At 39.6% G+C, this 17,192-nt stretch overlaps 2 protein-coding genes across 6 annotated transcripts in view; one reads left to right on the forward strand and one right to left on the reverse strand.

Annotated features, from left to right (window-relative positions):
- Positions 1–330: 330 nt before the first annotated feature.
- Positions 331–12,505, reverse strand: cstpp1 (centriolar satellite-associated tubulin polyglutamylase complex regulator 1). Its single transcript, XM_077597158.1, has 9 exons — positions 12,314–12,505; positions 12,091–12,193; positions 11,078–11,208; positions 8,169–8,253; positions 4,586–4,671; positions 4,048–4,249; positions 3,732–3,838; positions 1,391–1,454; positions 331–1,289 (listed from the first exon to the last, which is right to left on the reverse strand). The coding sequence occupies exons 1-9, from the start codon at positions 12,393–12,395 to the stop codon at positions 1,121–1,123; spliced, it is 1,029 nt and encodes a 342-aa protein (XP_077453284.1). The 5' UTR covers positions 12,396–12,505; the 3' UTR covers positions 331–1,120.
- Positions 12,506–16,899: 4,394 nt separating this feature from the next.
- ckap5 (cytoskeleton associated protein 5) overlaps positions 16,900–17,192 on the forward strand; it is a 58,574-nt gene continuing 58,281 nt past the window's right edge. For all 5 annotated transcript variants that reach the window (XM_077595721.1, XM_077595723.1, XM_077595724.1 and 2 more), the window contains exon 1: positions 16,900–16,987. The gene's annotated coding sequence lies outside the window, so the exon portion shown is untranslated. The remainder of the gene's footprint in view (positions 16,988–17,192) is intronic.

Consider the following 17,192-nt stretch of genomic DNA (forward strand, 5'->3'; position numbering starts at 1 on the left):
CCCCCCCCCCCCCCCCCCCCGCGCGACCCTAATGAGGATAAAGCGGTTCAGAAAATGAGATGAGATCTGTATTTTGTTGCTTGTAGTTCTTACCTCATTCATTGCCACTAACAGTTATAGACAATAAATCCATTTTAAACTGGCAAGGTTGGCATAGAGTGATCAATTTTATTGCCCATGATGGCAATCGATGTCCAATCCAATTTGGTTGGGGGCTGCATTCGATGATTCTACAGCCTTTCTCATCCAAAACGGATTGGACATCAATTGCTGTCAGTGGCAGCCAATGAGTTAATACTTAACTCTGTTAAACAAATGAAAGTGGAAAGATTTCAGATAGGCCCTTGCCTCCTTTTATTTTTCTAAAAGCGGCCCTCGGAGACAAAAGGTTTGAACACACTTGTTATAAAACAAGCAATATGCTTCATATTTACATTGCGGGCTTCCTGTCATTTGCCTAAATTTGAACTACAGTGGTACCTTGAGATACGAGCTTAATTCGATCTGGGACTGAGCTCGTATGTCGATTTTTTTTTGTAACTCAAACGAACGTTTCCCATTGAAATGAACTAAAACCAAATTAATTCATTTCAACCCTCTGAAAAAACACCAAAAACAGGATATTGGATTGGAAAAAATGTTATATTCGTTCTAATTCGCCATCTATTAACAAAGTAACAAATAACTAGTGGTTTAATAATACTAAAATGAGTTTAATAGTACTAAAATTAGGATTTCGCGGAAGGGACAGAGACGGACCAAGAGAGGGGGGGGGGGGGGGGAGACTTTGCACGGCAACGCGCTCGTAACATAAACAAATTTAAATGAACTTGGATTACGATGCACAGACACTTAAAATAAGTTGAATCTAACCTTACACTAAGCTTAATTCTAATTTTGTTTTACATTTTTACACCTTTCTTCTCCTGGCCTGGCTTTCAGGTGTGCCCATGATGTTCTTATGAGCAGCCTCTCGCGTCCGCTGTATGCTCGTATATCAAAAATGGTCTCATATCTCAAATTGCTCGTATGTCGGGGCACTCGCATGTCGAGGTACCACTGTATAGTAATATTGCATGCCATTACACAACTAAGATTGGGAGGTAGCGAAGGTAAAAGATCAGTTTTCAGACGAGTCAGTCTCCTCTGTCGAGCCGTCACTTTCAACCTCCATCTTCCTCCTGTGGTGAATGTTCCTTCTGGGGGAGGCCTTTCTCTGGACCTCCTTAAGCATCCCCACTGCACTGCCACTGCTGTTGCTACTCGGGCTGACAGCTATTTGGGCAATGCTGCAGGGAAGAAGGGAAAACATGGACATTTGCACATAACAGAAGGAGGATTCTGACATGGAAAAATAAGCAGAATATACTGCATTGCACGCGTATCTTACAGTTTGTCCAGTTCCTGGTCCATCTCTGGGTCATTCAGTACATCGGTCTTACTGGGCAACACTCCTGAGTCCAACAAGCAAAGACAGAAGATTTCAAATTTGAGAATTCAACTGTTTTTCATTTTGCTTTGAGAGGCAGTGTGGTATGAAAGTGACAAATGTACTTTTTTGTTTGTTTCCATTGTTAGGATTTGTCACGATGCAGTAATAAATGATAATGATCTATCTGAATCCAAATGAAGTCCAAGAAATCTACTGTAAATAATGTCATAATGAAACCACAATACAGTAATATCTTGTGATACGAGCTTAATGCGTTCCGGGACCGAGCTCATATGTCAATTTACTCACATCTCAAACCAAATTTTCCCCATAGAAAATAGCAAAATGAAAATTAATCCGTTCCAATCCTCTGAAACCCCCCCCATCAAAAAACAGGATATTACAATGGAAAAACATCTGTTTGTTCTAATTCACCACTTATTAACAGTAACAAATACCTATCTACCTGCAGAGGGTACTCGGATGATTCGCCTAAAGACGTTTCGCCGACGGACGTTTCGCCGACGGACGTTTGACAGACGGACAGGTCGCCGAATGGACGTTCCACCGAACGGTCATTCGGCCGAACGGAGGTTTCGCTGAAACGGGATTCGCGCGGTTGCCCCGCCCCCGGATCGTGTGTGTACAAGTTTTGCAACCTCGGTCCGCGGGCCATATACGGCCCGTTAGGATTTTTAATCCGGCCCGCTGAGTAGGTAAATCATATCGCTACGGTCATCGGAGGGGTTTCTCCCCGGGAACAGTGCTTCGTGGGCGGATTTTAATGACACATGCAGTTTCATTATCGAGCTCCATATATTTCCCGAGTTTGAGCACTTTAAAAATCGGCGGGGGGTTCCCCCCGAGCCTATCTGAGAATAGTGCGCCGTGAGCGGACTGGGTTGGACGACGAATTTTTCAAATTTGAGCCCCACACACATTGGAGGGGTTTTTCACCGAGCACAGTGCTCTGTGGGCGGACAGGGGTGACACATGCCCCGCTGGGATCCTGAGCACCATAATTTTTTTCTAAGCGTGAGCACCACACACATCGGCGGCGTTTTTTCCCGAGCGTAACCAAGGATAGTGACACATGAGCGGATTGGGTTGGCTGATGCCCCGCTGAAATCCCGAGCTCCATAAATTTTTCAAAGTATGAGCACCACACACATCAACGGTGTGTTTCCCCAGTGCCTATCCGACATTTGATGTCGCAAATACAAATACTAGTATTTGTATTTAATCATTAAACACTGTTTTCGGCTGGATTTGACCGAATTTGAGAGCATTTTGAGCCGTCTGGCGAATGGCTCTGTTCTTAAAAAAATCCTAACGGGCCGTATATGGCCCGCGGGCCGAGGTTGCAAAACTTGTACACACACGATCCGGGGGCGGGGCGAGCGCGCGAATCCCGTTTCAGCGAAACCTCCGTTCGGCCGAACCGCCATTCGGCCGAATGACCGTTCGGTGGAACGTCCATTCGGCGACCTGTCCGTCTGTCAAACGTCCGTCGGCGAAACGTCTTTAGGCGAATCATCCGGCCACGCCTGCAGAGAGTGATCAACACTGCCCAGAAGCAGCTGTTGCATTTCCTGCTTTTCCTTCCTTAGCCTGTTAGCTCCCGCGATCGCTCATTCAAGACTACTTCTCGTTGGCAAGTGATCGTGCGTTATCCTATTGTGAGGACATTTGTGTGCATCATTTTCGGAATATTTTGAAGGCAATACAACAGCAAACAGCCCATCGATAGCGAACGTGAGGGTGGAGGCGTGGTAAACAGCTAACCCGCAGAACGAAGGTAAAAAAAAAAATTAAAACAAAATTAGAATTCAGTTTTGTGTAAAGTTACATTAAACGTATGTTTGAGTGTCTATATATATTAATCCAAGTTAATTTAAATTTGTTTGTTCGGTTACGAGTGCGTTGCCGTGGCAAATGTCTATATGTGTATATTGGATTGGATTGGATAACTATTCATCCCGTATTCGGGAAATTTCGTTGTCACAGTAGCAAGAGGGTGAGAATGCAGATATAGGAAAGGCATTTTAGAGTATAAATAGATAGGTAATAAGTAAGTTAATACATAAAATAAATACATGAATAAATATATAAATAAACAAGCGTGTATATATATTTTATATACATATACTAGTATATATATATATTTATATATATATAATTATTATCAAAGGTCTAAAAAAACAAATCACAATTTGCGTTTTTTGGAGCAACTTTCTGATTAGCTGTTGTTTTGCGCTTGAAGCATATCTGCGGTAGGCATACCAAGGAGAATACTTACCGATAATTTGGTTGATGGTTTCATGTTTAGCCAGGCTCGTCATTAAGCTGTAGTATGACACTTTGCCAGTCTCTAACGCTTCTTGCAAACAGGACATGGGAGGGTGACTACGCATAACAAATACACAAGCATACAGTTTTGGTGTAAGTCAGAAGAAACCAAAGTGTAATGCTTAACACCAAACGTGTACATTGCCTTTTGCGTATTAATAACTAACTGTTGCGAATACAATGACATTCTTGGCAACAACATATTTGATTCCGATGGTACTGGAGAAGAATGTAAGGCTCCTGAATAGAAACAAAAATAGGTCTACCTGTATTTGATACGGTCACAGAGTGTGTCTATACACCCAGCCAGAGTAGAAGCGTCCACCTCTAAATCCTGCTCCTTGTTATTTTCTTCGGTGATCAAGCAAGGAGGCTGTTCAACAGTTGTTGATGTGGGAACAATAACTGTGTTAGGACTCTTTCCGGCTAAGAGATCCTGGTAGATCAGCAGCACACTATCCAGGAACTCTACAAGTGCAATTGGGGGTAAAGCAATCTCATTTCAGAAGTAATAATACAGAAGGTATGTGAGAATGTAGTTTGAATGAATACTGGCTTTAAACGTAAAATCAGAGATTTTCTTTCGTAACAGTCAGGCTGTGGTGTATTTATTGTTTTTTCATTATTTTCCATTGACTAACCTGAATTAATAAAACTACTATTTATACCTCCTTAGAAAATGATTGGAGATTTTTTTTTCTTATACGAGTAAAGTAATTAATCAAGGTAAAATTGAAAATCATTTAAGCATTCTAATTGAAGATGAATTGATATTGAATTCAGACAATATGATACAGTACTGACCTTGGTAGTAGAACTGCAGCTGGAAGGCGTAAATGAAGTCTGAGAACGACATTAAACAGTCTAAGCCATCATCCATTGACACAATTCTGTAGGCAAAAAAAAAAAAAATCAGCAACCATCTTAAATAAGTCAAATGGTTGTAGTTATACCTCTGTTTACGAATGCCCCTAGGTGCGAAATTTCCAGGTTACAAAAGCTTTTTATATGCAAATGAGTCCCTCGAGATAAGAAAAATATCCAAGTTACGAAAACCCCAGAAAAGTGCATGCATTCCTCATCTGTTATTTTATTTAGAAAATATTGTCGGGATGCATTGATTCTCACTTTAGAAGCTCCCTACACCATACTGGGCTCTCATTGGCTGTCTCACAACAACCACTATCCATGTTTCAAGATTCTCTGTTATGTACTTTTGACCGCCGTTCGTCGTCACGGAGTTCTGTTTTTTTGGCGAGTTTTCCCAAGAGTGGATAAAGCAGCTGCTTCTGTTTTTATCATCATGCCTCCCAATGAAATTACCAGCGTGAATGAAAAGAAGTCAGCGAAGAGGACATTGACGAGTTGGTTGAGAGGCATAAAAACAAACTCTCTAGTGCACAGGTGTCAAAGTGGCGGACCGGGGGCCAAATCTGGCCCACCACATCATTTTGTCCGGCCCGGGAAAGAAAATCATGAGTGCCAACTTTCTGTTTTAGGATCAAATTAAAATGAAGATTATAGATGTATATTATATTTCCTGATTTCCCCCTTTTAAATCAATAATTGCAATTTTTTAATCCTTTTTTTCTGTGTTTTTAGTTCAAAAATCATTTTGTAAAATCTGAAAATAGATAAAAATATTTTCTGTTTTTTACTTTAATATTGAACATAATAAAGAAAAATTTGGTTTCCTTTTGCAATGAAAAACAAATAAATATAGATTAAATGAAAATAATTAATAAAGATTAAATAAATGATTTCCCTTACTAAGAAAAAAGCTTAAATTAAAATTGTATTAGATCTATGAAAAAATGAATATTTAGGGCTTTTAATCCAGTTCTTTTAATCCGTTTATTAAAAAAACAATCTAAATATTACATCTAAAATGGTACGGCCCACGTGAAATCAAGTTGACGTTAAAGCGGCCTGCGAACCAACCCAAGTCTGACACCCTTGCTCTAGGGTTAATGGAACACTCGACAATACGGGGGAATAAAACGAGAAGGCAAAAATCAAAAAAATGCTGGAGATATTTCACAAACTTTCTGTCTTCGTAGAATAAAAAACATCCCGAAAGTGTTCACGAGTCGTGCGATCGCCCACTTTGTCTGTTGCATTATAGAAACATTATTAAAAGTTGTCAAAGGCAATCATCTTTGGATTTTTTTTTTAATGTCTGTCAACCAGCACGGCAAGGGGCAAGTGAAATCCAAACAGGAAAGAACCAGTAGCGATTAATAAAAGGGGTGAAAATTTTAATTCCAAAGAAATCATAAAACGTTAATGTCTGTTGTTGATTAATGTTGTTTGAATTCTTAATGTTGCGTTTATAAGATGTATGCTTATGTGTCCGTGTGGTTGTCAATGTCTTGTTAGGGTCTTGGGTGGATGTGAGTGTGTTTGATTTTCAGCTCTTGTGTCCTGGACCCACGGGGCTTAACTTGCTCCAGGGCGCCCGGAGGGACACAATAGGGTGAAAAGCAAACACAGACACACTCACACATCCACCCAAAGACGTGACAGTGGTTGTATGCTATCTCTCTGTTGCATACCGATCCTCTTGTTCCTATGCGTTCCACCGTCGATATATTTTGTATGCTTTTAACACATTAATAATGTTCTTATAATTTTCTCTCATTTTTGTGTTTCCTCACATCTTTCACACAAAATTGGGACACAGAAATTTTTTAAAGGGTTTAGTTGGTAGTTGTGTGAGGACCATGGAACGGATTAGAGAATTTCCATATAAATGTACTGCTTTACTTATGAAATTTTCAAATTAGAAAAAAGTTCTGGAACGAATTAATTTTGTAAGTAGAGGTACGACTGTACTGTGGAGTGCACACAATTATTAAGTAATCTGTCACTGTTTTTATCCATTATGTGGACATCTTTGCTGTGCTGAGTTTGAATACAAATTCCAAGTTCATATCATGAGCCCATTTGTCGTACAACAAATAAAATAACATCAAAAATTGAGTCAGTATATGGTTTCATTTTAAAATAAGGGTCAACTCTGGACCAAATTTGATATATTCTAAATCACTTTCACAAAGGACCATGTGGGTAAAAGATTTCATTCCTACTGAAACAGGACAGACAGTTTGACCAATGAGGTTTCCACTGGAACAAGCAGCACCTGATTGCAATCAACTGATTATACACTTATAAGAGAACCGATTGGTGAAAAGGTATTGTCTTCGGTTTAAAATCCTGTGTGCTAAATGGTCAAACAAGTTGCATCTTTTCTTTCAACAGCGGTTCAATATGAGAATTTTTTCCATAATGCATTCCAGATGAGGCTCACATTCCCAAAGTACACATCCAAAATGATTCGTAACAATATAAATACCGTAAAACCTCTATTTGAGTGGCACCTCTTATTTGAACGGCACCTCTAATAAAACAGCACCTTGGTGGAAGAATGGAGTAATAGAACGGCACCCTCTAATTGAACGGCACCTCTAATTGAATGTCACTACGGGAAAAGTTTGAAAAATAGAACGACATGCCGGTGAAATTGAGGTTTTTCTCAACCTTAGAAGGTGGTCAGATGGCAAGCGCCTTCTTGCCTGGGATTCATACCGTTGTCACATTAGCGATGCCACCAAGAAGCAATTGAAGAGGCTCCATATTGATGTGGCCGTGATTCCAGGAGGCTGCACCAAATTTATACAGGCCCCCGAGGTCTACTGGAACACCCCATTCAAGGCCAAAGTCCGACAGTTCTACGAGAACTGGATGTTGCACGGCGAGAAGAGCTACATACACCAAATTCGGCAACATGCGAGCACCAACAATGGAAGTTTATTTGAAATGGATTGTCGATGCTTGGGATCATCTGCCGAAGGATCTAATCATCAAGTCGTTCAAGGGATGCGGACTGACCAACGCTCTTGGCGGCTCGAAGGATTGCCAGATCCATTGTTTCAGGTCAGTCGGCCCAATTCAGACTGGTTTGCATCTTCTCCAGCAAGCGCGAGCCAATGCTGGCGACGATGAACGTGAACTCACTTAGACACCAGACGCTGATGCGGCAGGTGATGTGAATGACGAGGACAGCTACAACAGCGACGTGTCACTTGATTTTCACCAGTGAATTTGTAATTACTTACCAGTAATCGCCTTGTATTTGTGCCTTTTGCCAAATAAATATTTATATGTTACCTGGTTTCTCTTTTCATCCATAAAATTTACCGCATCTTCTCAAAATTCTGACCAGCTAGTCGAAAAATAGAACGGCACCATCTAATTGAACGGCACCTCTAATTGAACGGCACTTCCGGGGAAAGTTTGAAAAATAGAACGGCATGCCGTTGAAATAGAGGTTTTACGGTAAATGAAGAAACAAGATGTATTATGTTGGATAATACAATGAACAGACCTGGCTGCACTGTTTACTATTTCCATTGGGAAGTCCGGACACAATAACTGAAGCAGGGAACTATAATCCAAACTGGACAGCAGATCTGGAAGCAACAAATACAAATGGGAAAAGAGATTACCGTATTTTCACGACTATAAGGCGTGCATAAAAGTCAAATTTTTTCTCCAAAATAGACAGGGCGCCGTATAATCCAGTGCGCTTTATATATGGACCAATACTAAAATTGTTATCACGATAAAATAAAATAAATCAGTCGATAGGACAACTAAGGAAACCAGCCCCCGACTCTACTATTTTCCCGTAGATAAAGTACTGCACAGTGACTGCTGGGATATAGAGTTCTTAATACACCCAGTTCTTCAATACACCCAGTATGACGTCGCACGAGCACACTAATTTGGTGCTCGCCGTCATTTCGGCTATATTTACAAAAGAAATGTTGGCGTCAACAGAGCATTCAAAGCTAGACTGAACTATATATATATATACACAACTACGCCAAGCAGCCCCAGACTCCACTATTTCCCGTAGATAAAGTACTGCGCAGTGACTGCTGGGATATCGAGTTCTTAATACACCCAGTATGACGTCTCGCGAGCACACTAATTTGGTGCTCGCCGTCACTTCGGCTGTATTTACAAAAGAAATCCTGCTGCTAAATGTTGGCGTCAACAGAGCATTCAAAGCTAGACTGTGAACTATGTATATATATATATATATATATATATATATATATATATATATATATATATATATATATATATATATATATATATATATATATATATATATATATATATATATATACATATACATACACACACCTATACATGTGTATGTATATATATATATATATATATATATATACCTATACATGTGTATGTATGTATGTATGTATGTATGTATGTATATATGTATATATATATATATATATTTATATTTATATATATTTATATATATATATATTTATATTTATATATATTTATATTTATATATATTTATATATATATATATATATATATATATATATATATATATACACACACAACTAACTACGCCAAGCAGCCCGACTCTACTATTTTCCCGTAGATAAAGTACTGCGCAGTGACTGCTGGGATATAGAGTTCTTAATACACCCAGTTCTTCAATACAGTTAGTATGATGGCGACCGCACTAATTTGGTGCTGGCTGTCATTTCGGCTGTATTTACAAAAGAAATCCTGCCGCTAAATGTCTGCGTCAACAGAGCATTCAAAGCTAGACTGTGAACTATGTATATATATATATATACAACTAACTACGCCAAGCAGCCCGACTCTACTATTTTCCCGTAGATAAAGTACTGCACAGTGACTGCTGGGATATAGAGTTCTTAATACACCCAGTTCTTCAATAGTTAGTATGATGGCGACCACACTAATTTGGTGCTGGCCGTCATTTCGGCTGTATTTACAAAACAAATCCTGCCGCTAAATGTTGGCGTCAACAGAGCATTCAAAGCTAGACTGTGAACTATGTATATATATTATATATAATAACTCGGAGCTTGCCGTCATTCCCGGAGGCTTAAGAACTACAACCGTGGGACCCAGCGTTTTGGAAGACTCATTTGGGCAATTGTTTAATGCGGACACAAAAAATGAGGACTTTGATGGATTTGTGGGTGATGATGACGCGAGTAAGTTGTAAAATGTCTAAATAAAGTACAACCGAACTCAGTTTTGCTTCCGTTGCCTTTTTAAAGCGTGTTTTTAGCGTGTGGGTGTTGCGCGCAAGAACTATATTTCCCAGCGCACCGGAACCCGGAAATAAGCTGCTTCCGGTAGCCAGCGCTATTGCGTTTCGATGTTCATCCATATATAATATATATGCGTGTAATGAAACGGTGCGTGCTTTGTGTGTCTAAAATACAGAAATAGCACTCGTTACTGACACTGCGGCATAAAATACGATGCGGCATAAAATACGATGCGCCAAATAGTCGTGAAAATACGGTAAATGATTTTGGAATTTGTACAGAGGCTTTTAATGGCAAGTAAAAGTACACCACACATCAACGAAACATAATTTCAAACGGTTACGTATGACGGGAGCATTCTAGTGGACCTGGACGATCGTCAATGGGAAAATGAATTCTCAAGTATATCACTATATAATTTGTCTTGGTTCATGGTTTCAGACGAACAAAATGCATGTTCTACAATGACCCAATCAGAGCTCCGATCTAAACTCAATCGAGATGTTGGGGCATGATCTCAAGAAAGCGACCCATTTTGCAAAGAGGAACAGTGCACGATTTCTCCTCATCTTTATGCCTTTTTGTCAGAGTTCAAATTTGAAACTAAAAAGATGTGATAGTTATCGTGATAATTATCGATAGACGGATAATTTCTTTTTTTTTCGTGATAACAATTTTTGTCATATCGCCCAGCTGTACTTTCATGAATTTATTTTGGTACACATGTACTAGACTAAAGATCCAACCAGAGGAGCAGACTCAGACGTCTCAATTGGGTAATCCACCCCTCCCTTGAGAATTGAGACCCAAATGTAATAATCCAACAGAAAAGAGGTGTAAGGTCAGAACGGAGTAAGAGAGCTGTCCTCCTTGCAAGTAAAAAACCAAGAGTGTCTTTCCTCTTTATTTGTTTACGGGAATGTCTAATGGCTAATCTGACAAACTCACAACCAAAATAGCTTAATTTATCACAATGCTTTAAAAAGATTATTTACAAGTTTATTTGTCAAAAATAAACCACAAAAATTTTACAGTTGACATTGGTTATGTCAGCTTTTGATTTAAGGACTAATGTAACAGAATGTAGGTTTGTATTTAGGGTTATTGTGGCGCCATATTAAATTATATTCCCATAATTTGAACGTTGAATTGTTTGTGTTTCTCTCACCTCCACTCTTTCCTATCTGCCGGTAACATCTCCAGAAGACTTTGATGAATGAGGCTCTATTATGAGGGGTTGCGCTGATGTAGTTAAACTCTCTGAAGAAGATGTGATTACAGTTCTTGACACTGCTGAAACTACACATAGACACAATAAAAAGCAAGTATACGTACTGTTCAATAAATAAAAATAAAAGCAAAACACTTCAACGTTTCCTTTATTTTTTAGCAGTACATAGTGTGCTAAATACTATATTTTCCGGACTATAAATCGGACTTTTTTTACATAGTTTGGCCCGGCCTGTGACTAACACTCACGTGCAAATTGTATATCTTTTTATTTCTCTTTGGCCACCAAAAGCCTGTTATGTTGTTGGTTTTAGGCTATAGCCATCTAAAAAACTGCCTGTTTAGTCTGATGTTCTCTTGTTTACCATTGTTACTTAAACGTATCGGTGTTTGTGGTTTCTGATAACGTAAAAAATGCCCTCCCAAAAATGCAACTTATACTCCGGTGCTACTTAAATTTAAAAAAAAATCCTCTTCATTGAGTATTCTTTGGATGGTGCGACTTATACTCAGGTGTGACTAATAGTCCGAAAAATACGGCAATATTTGGTTAACCACCAATTGTTAAAGTTTTCCTATTTAAGAGATTAGAGAGTATCGTAATTTTCATCATAAGTGCACCAAAACTATGAGAGATAAAATGAGAAAAACATTAAGGTAACAACTGGGAGAAAATCGTGGTCAGATGATACCAAAAGTTGGTAACAATGGTTGTTTGTCTCCTTGTGCCCTCCAATTGGCTGGCCACCAATTCAGGGTGTACCCCGCCTCTGGCCCGGAGTCAGCTGGGATAGGCTCCAGCACCCCCGCGACCCTAATGAGGATAAAGCGGTTCAGAAAATGAGATGAGACTATACAATTAAATTATAGCCAAGTGATATTTGAATAGATTACACTTTACGTGAAAAATCAGCTTAACAAAAAGAAAAGACAATAAAGAAAGCAACATACTATTCAGCTAAGTAGCGGGTCACACCAAAATGGGTATATTCTTCTTTATGTTCCAGCAACTGGGTCAAAGCATCACTGAGGTAAAACAACACATTGCTCTCAGCTGTGGAGGAAAATAAAACAATTATATGCAATCATAAATAAAAAGGCAATCCATTTTTTTAACCAAGAACTAAAAGTGCAGGAAACACAAATGTGAAATCGTTTCTATGAAAGAACCTACCGAGATACTCATCCACCGTGACAGTGGTATTAAAACGATTCAATCCTGACGTCATATTGTCAGAAAAAGTCGAACATGACATGCAATCTTACGAAATGTATGTGAACAATTTTGTTAGCCACAGTGTAAATCTCCGAGCTTGTATTCTTGAGGTTCCTCCCTCCGTTTTCGTGCCAAAACCAGTTGTTGTGAGTCACCACCTGAATGGTACTGAAAAACATATCCAAAATAATGGTTCCTACTACTTCCGGCAGACTAGCCGATAGTACTTTATACGTACAATATTTGCACGTTACATAAGTATATATCAGTGGCGGGCGGAGCATTTTCTGGTAGCGCCTTCAACGTATCAATCCAACCCTCAAAAACTATTTTATAGCTATAAAACCTCTACTGCGGCTACAGCTGCGACACATAAAAAATAATCAATAAATTAATGCGCAAAAATGGGGTAAAATCCACTTCCTAGCAGCATTTCATGATTAAATACAAATACTGGAGCTTTTCAGACATTAAAACCAGGCCAGGGGGTGATTTTCCCGGGAAAAGACAGCGATGAACGTCAATGGCGTACGGGCAAACATTGCCCGAAAATGGGGTAAAATACAGCCGAAAACAACATTCATTGATTAAATACAAATACTGGAGCTTTTTAGACATCAGAACCGGGCCCGGAGTATCATTTCCCCGGTAAAAAGACAGCGATGAACGTCGATACGTCCATAGGTGAAATGACAAAAAATGCACTAAAATTAGGTAAAATCCACTTCCTAGCATCATTTATTGATTGAATACAAATACTGGAGCTTTTGAGACATTACAACCAGGCCAGGGGGGTGATTTTTCCCGGGAAAAGACAGCGATGGACGTCAATGGTGAAACGCCAAAAATTACACTGGGGTAAAATCCACTTCCTAGCAGCATTTTGTGATTAAATACAAACACTGGAGCTTTTCAGATATCAGAACTTGGCCCACAATTGAAATATTATTTAGGAATACTATAGCCATATTTAACTCACCAAAAATCATTTTTACACAATATCCATCCTCCTTTCTTTCTTCCTTCTTTCCTATCGCCATCGAAGCTAATGATGAAAGTCCTGTCATATTTCCGGCATAGTCCGTCTTGAAAATGGCATTAAATCAACACAACAATATACTATTTGCTTGTGGAGCTAAGTTAGCGCGCTGAAAGTACCCCACACCATTTTCCCGGCTGTAACAAGCTTGCTAGCTTCGGAGTTGACCACCCTTTCTTAATGATGTCCATTTTTTTTCTGGAAAATAGCTTTGTGAGCAAACAGAATCAATTTGTTTTTGCTTCTGCTTCTGTCGGCCATAGTGGGTGGAGTTTGCGATCTCGGCTGCCTAGGGTGCTGCTTTGGCCCGCCTACTAGCCAATCATAGTTTGTGAAAGAAGCAATGACATGTCCCAGCCAGCAAAATGCTAACGCCTATGAAAAATCATTGTTGGGTTGCCAACTCGAAATCTGATTGGTTAAAAGCAACAGTCTAGTTTAATGCAGCAGAGCCCGCAAGAGCTGATTGTGATGGCTTTGAGGCAGATCTGATCTGGCAACGAATAATGGCTGAAATGTGATTGGTTAAATGCTTCAATATGAAAACACACATCTGGAAGCAGTGCAACCAGGCGGAAAAGCAATGAAAGGAAGCTAACAGACCATTTGGAATAATAAGTACGTATTGATGGACAAAATATAATATGATTCAGATATTTCTTAGGCCAGCAGAGAAGGCCTTGAAGGCCCTGACGGCCCGCCACTAATAAATAAAAAAAAAATATATATATATATATTTATATTCTGAACCGCTTTATCTTCATTAGGGTCATGGGGGGTGCTGGAGCCTATCCCAGCTGACTCCGGGGGACACCCTGAATCAGTGGCCAGCCAATCGCAGGCCACATGGAGACGGACAACCATGCACACTCACACCCATACCTATGGCCAATTTAGAGTGTCCAATCAGCCTACCATGCGTCTTTTTGGAATGTGGGAGGAAACCGGAGTACCCGGAGATAATCCATGAAGGTCTGGGGAGAACATGCAAACCCCACACAGGTGGACTTGAACCCAGGACCCCAGAGCTGTGAGGCCGACGCGCTAACCACTCGCGCGACCGGGCCGCTTTCATCTTCAATTAGAATGCTTAAATGATTAATTACTTTACTCATATAAGGAAAAATATTTTCTCCAATAATTTTCCAAGGGGGTAAAAATAGTCTATAACTGTTAGTGGCAATGAATGAGGTAAGAACTACAAGCAACAAAATAATACAGATCTCATTTTCTGAACCGCTTTATCCTCACTAGGGTCGCGGGGGGTGCTGGAGCCTATCCCAGCTGACTTCGGGCAATAGGCGGGGTACACCCTGAATTGGTGGCCAGCCAATTGCAAGGAGACAAACAACCATTCACGCTTACACTCATACCTAGGGGCAATTTTAGAGTGTCCAATCAGCCAGGACCCCAAAGTTGGACTCAACCAACAGCGAGCTGCACAAGCAAATATATTGTTGTGTTGATTTAAAGCCATTTTCAAGACGGACTATGCCAGAAATACGACAGGACAGGCTCGACTTTCAGCATTAGCTTCGATGGCGATAGAAAAGAAGGAAGAAAGAAAGGAGGGATATTGTGTACAGTTAAAAAGGATTTTTGGTAAGTAAAATATGGCTATATTCCTAAATAATATTTCAATTGTGGGCCCGGTTCTGATATCTGAAAAGCTCCAGTGTCTGTATTTGAGCTCCAGTGTCTGTATTTAAGCTCCAGTGTTTGTATTTAATCACTAAATTCTGCTAGGAAGTGGATTTTACCCCATTTTAGTGCAATGTTTGCCGTTTCGCCATTGACGTCCATCGCTGTCTTTTCCTGGGAAAATCACCTACCGGCCCAGTTGTAATGTCTGAAAAGCTCCAGTATTTGTATTTAATCATTAAATGCTGCTAGGAAGTGGATTTTACCCGTTGAAGGCGCTACGAGAAAATGCACGGACCGCCACTGATGTATATATGTATATGTAAGATATTTTTCGTCTTAATAGATACTCATCAATCTATTTCAGCAAGCTACTGATAATACTTTCCCAAATATTTTTCCTTTATTATACGTTTATTTCATACACGGAGTATTCATTCCTCTTCTTAACCGCGGCTTATACTCACAAGGGTCAGGGACAAGCTGAATCGGTGGCCAGCCAATCGCAGTGTATATGCGGCGTATGCTTGGGCCAATTACTAAATTCTATATACAGACGCTACCCTACTTACGAACATTCAACTTACGAACAACAGTACATACGAACATGTCTGCAAATTGCGTTTAAGTCCAAAAATGTTCGCAAGTGCAATTTTGTATTTCGCCCCTTTTTCGGAGTAGTACTTCTTTCCGCCGCTAATACCGACGCCTGGCGCTGTGAGAGCTCAGCTCACCCAGCATCTACCTTCTTCTTCGTTGCAATGCGGAAGTGCGTGAATGTATCTCCAGTGTGCAAAGAACCTTTTTCATTTGTATCATTAAATATCTCATGCATCCAATATTGAATATGGTTGGTAAAAAGCTAAAGGCTTCTATTGAGGGAGTTGCAAGGAAGAGGCAAGCCATTTCATTTGAAACGAGTGGCAATAATAACGAAGCTTGATGCGCGTGAGAGTGGTGAGCGTTGCACATTCAGTACCATTTCTAAACAAAAAGATCGAGCAGCAGGACCCAAATATTGAACGTTGCACAAAGTTTGCAAATCAATTGAATGATGCCATACAGTGCTACCTCATCATTTATGATGAAAAAAAGAAGAAAACTGTGCAATCGTCATTAGGTCGCTTCTTTTGGCCAGTTTCTAATACATAAATCTCTCTCTACAGTACTGTACATATTCTCTCCATTTTATTAAATGTTTTTTTTCAGTACAAACCAATGCGTGTTACTTATACAAGCCTTAAACATACAAATGCACTTGTATAAACCTTCAATATACTTATATCGGCCTTAAACATAAATTATAATACAAAATATAGCACTGAATCAACTTACAAACAAATTCAACTTATGAACAATCGCTCGGAACCAATTGCGTTCGTAAGTAGGGGAGCGTCTGTAGTTACGTATATCAAAATTGCAGTTTAGGGTGGGGTTTAAGTTCAAATTTGACCAATCAGTAGTTGACTATCGTGAAATAACACGATTCCTTGTAATGATGTAAAATAATGACTAGGATGAAGTTTTTTGGTTTTTATGCGAATTTTAATCGTGAGTCGGTTTGAAAGAAAAATAATTCTGATCCCTCGTTCCTTTCCGCCCTTTGAGAATTTTCAAATTATTTCAAAAAGTTGGACTCAACAAACAGTGACAAACCGGAAGTAGCGCTCAGGTAAACGCAAAATCTTATGACTTCTACCCCAAAAATAGGCATTGTATTAAAATATAGAGTAGAATATGAGAAAGAAACGACTAAACTAGATAAACTAACGTGTTATATAGCAAACACTAAATAGTATGCATATATATTTTTTGTTATCACCGGATGTACTATTTTTAGTCTTGTTCCCATTGGTTTCAACTCTTTATAACTTGATTGAGGTGGTTGTATTTTCACCTCCGTATTACCACCGGACGTCTAGCATCGTCTTGCCTCCCAGAGCCCTACAAAGGTATTTTTTGAAAACAAATTGATATCTCCTCTCGATTCCAATGTGTTTTTTGCCCCATAAATTAAACGACGGACTACTTTGTTTCAGTTAGAAGCCGGCGTTCATTGCGTTGATGGGCCTGTTTTTGTTGGCGCCGATGGTTAGCTCTGAGACGAGCTAAAGGCGGCGACCGTTCGCTATGAACAAAAAGCGAATAGCATGTCCC

The sequence above is a fragment of the Stigmatopora argus genome, chromosome 3 (genome assembly GCF_051989625.1).
Source record: "Stigmatopora argus isolate UIUO_Sarg chromosome 3, RoL_Sarg_1.0, whole genome shotgun sequence".
In the NCBI taxonomy this organism is placed as follows: Eukaryota; Metazoa; Chordata; class Actinopteri; order Syngnathiformes; family Syngnathidae; genus Stigmatopora; species Stigmatopora argus.

What these genes read in the sequence shown, in the direction of transcription:
- cstpp1 (XM_077597158.1), bottom strand. Translation starts at nt 12,395, where the DNA reads ATGTCATGTTCGACTTTTTCTGACAATATGACGTCAGGATTGAATCGT. An exon ending in GCTGCAGTTCTACTACCAAG is followed by an intron (nt 4,250 to 4,585) that starts GTCAGTACTGTA and finishes TTGCACTTGTAG; the next exon opens with AGTTCCTGGATAGTGTGCTG. An exon ending in TGTGACCGTATCAAATACAG is followed by an intron (nt 3,839 to 4,047) that starts GTAGACCTATTT and finishes TGTTATGCGTAG; the next exon opens with TCACCCTCCCATGTCCTGTT.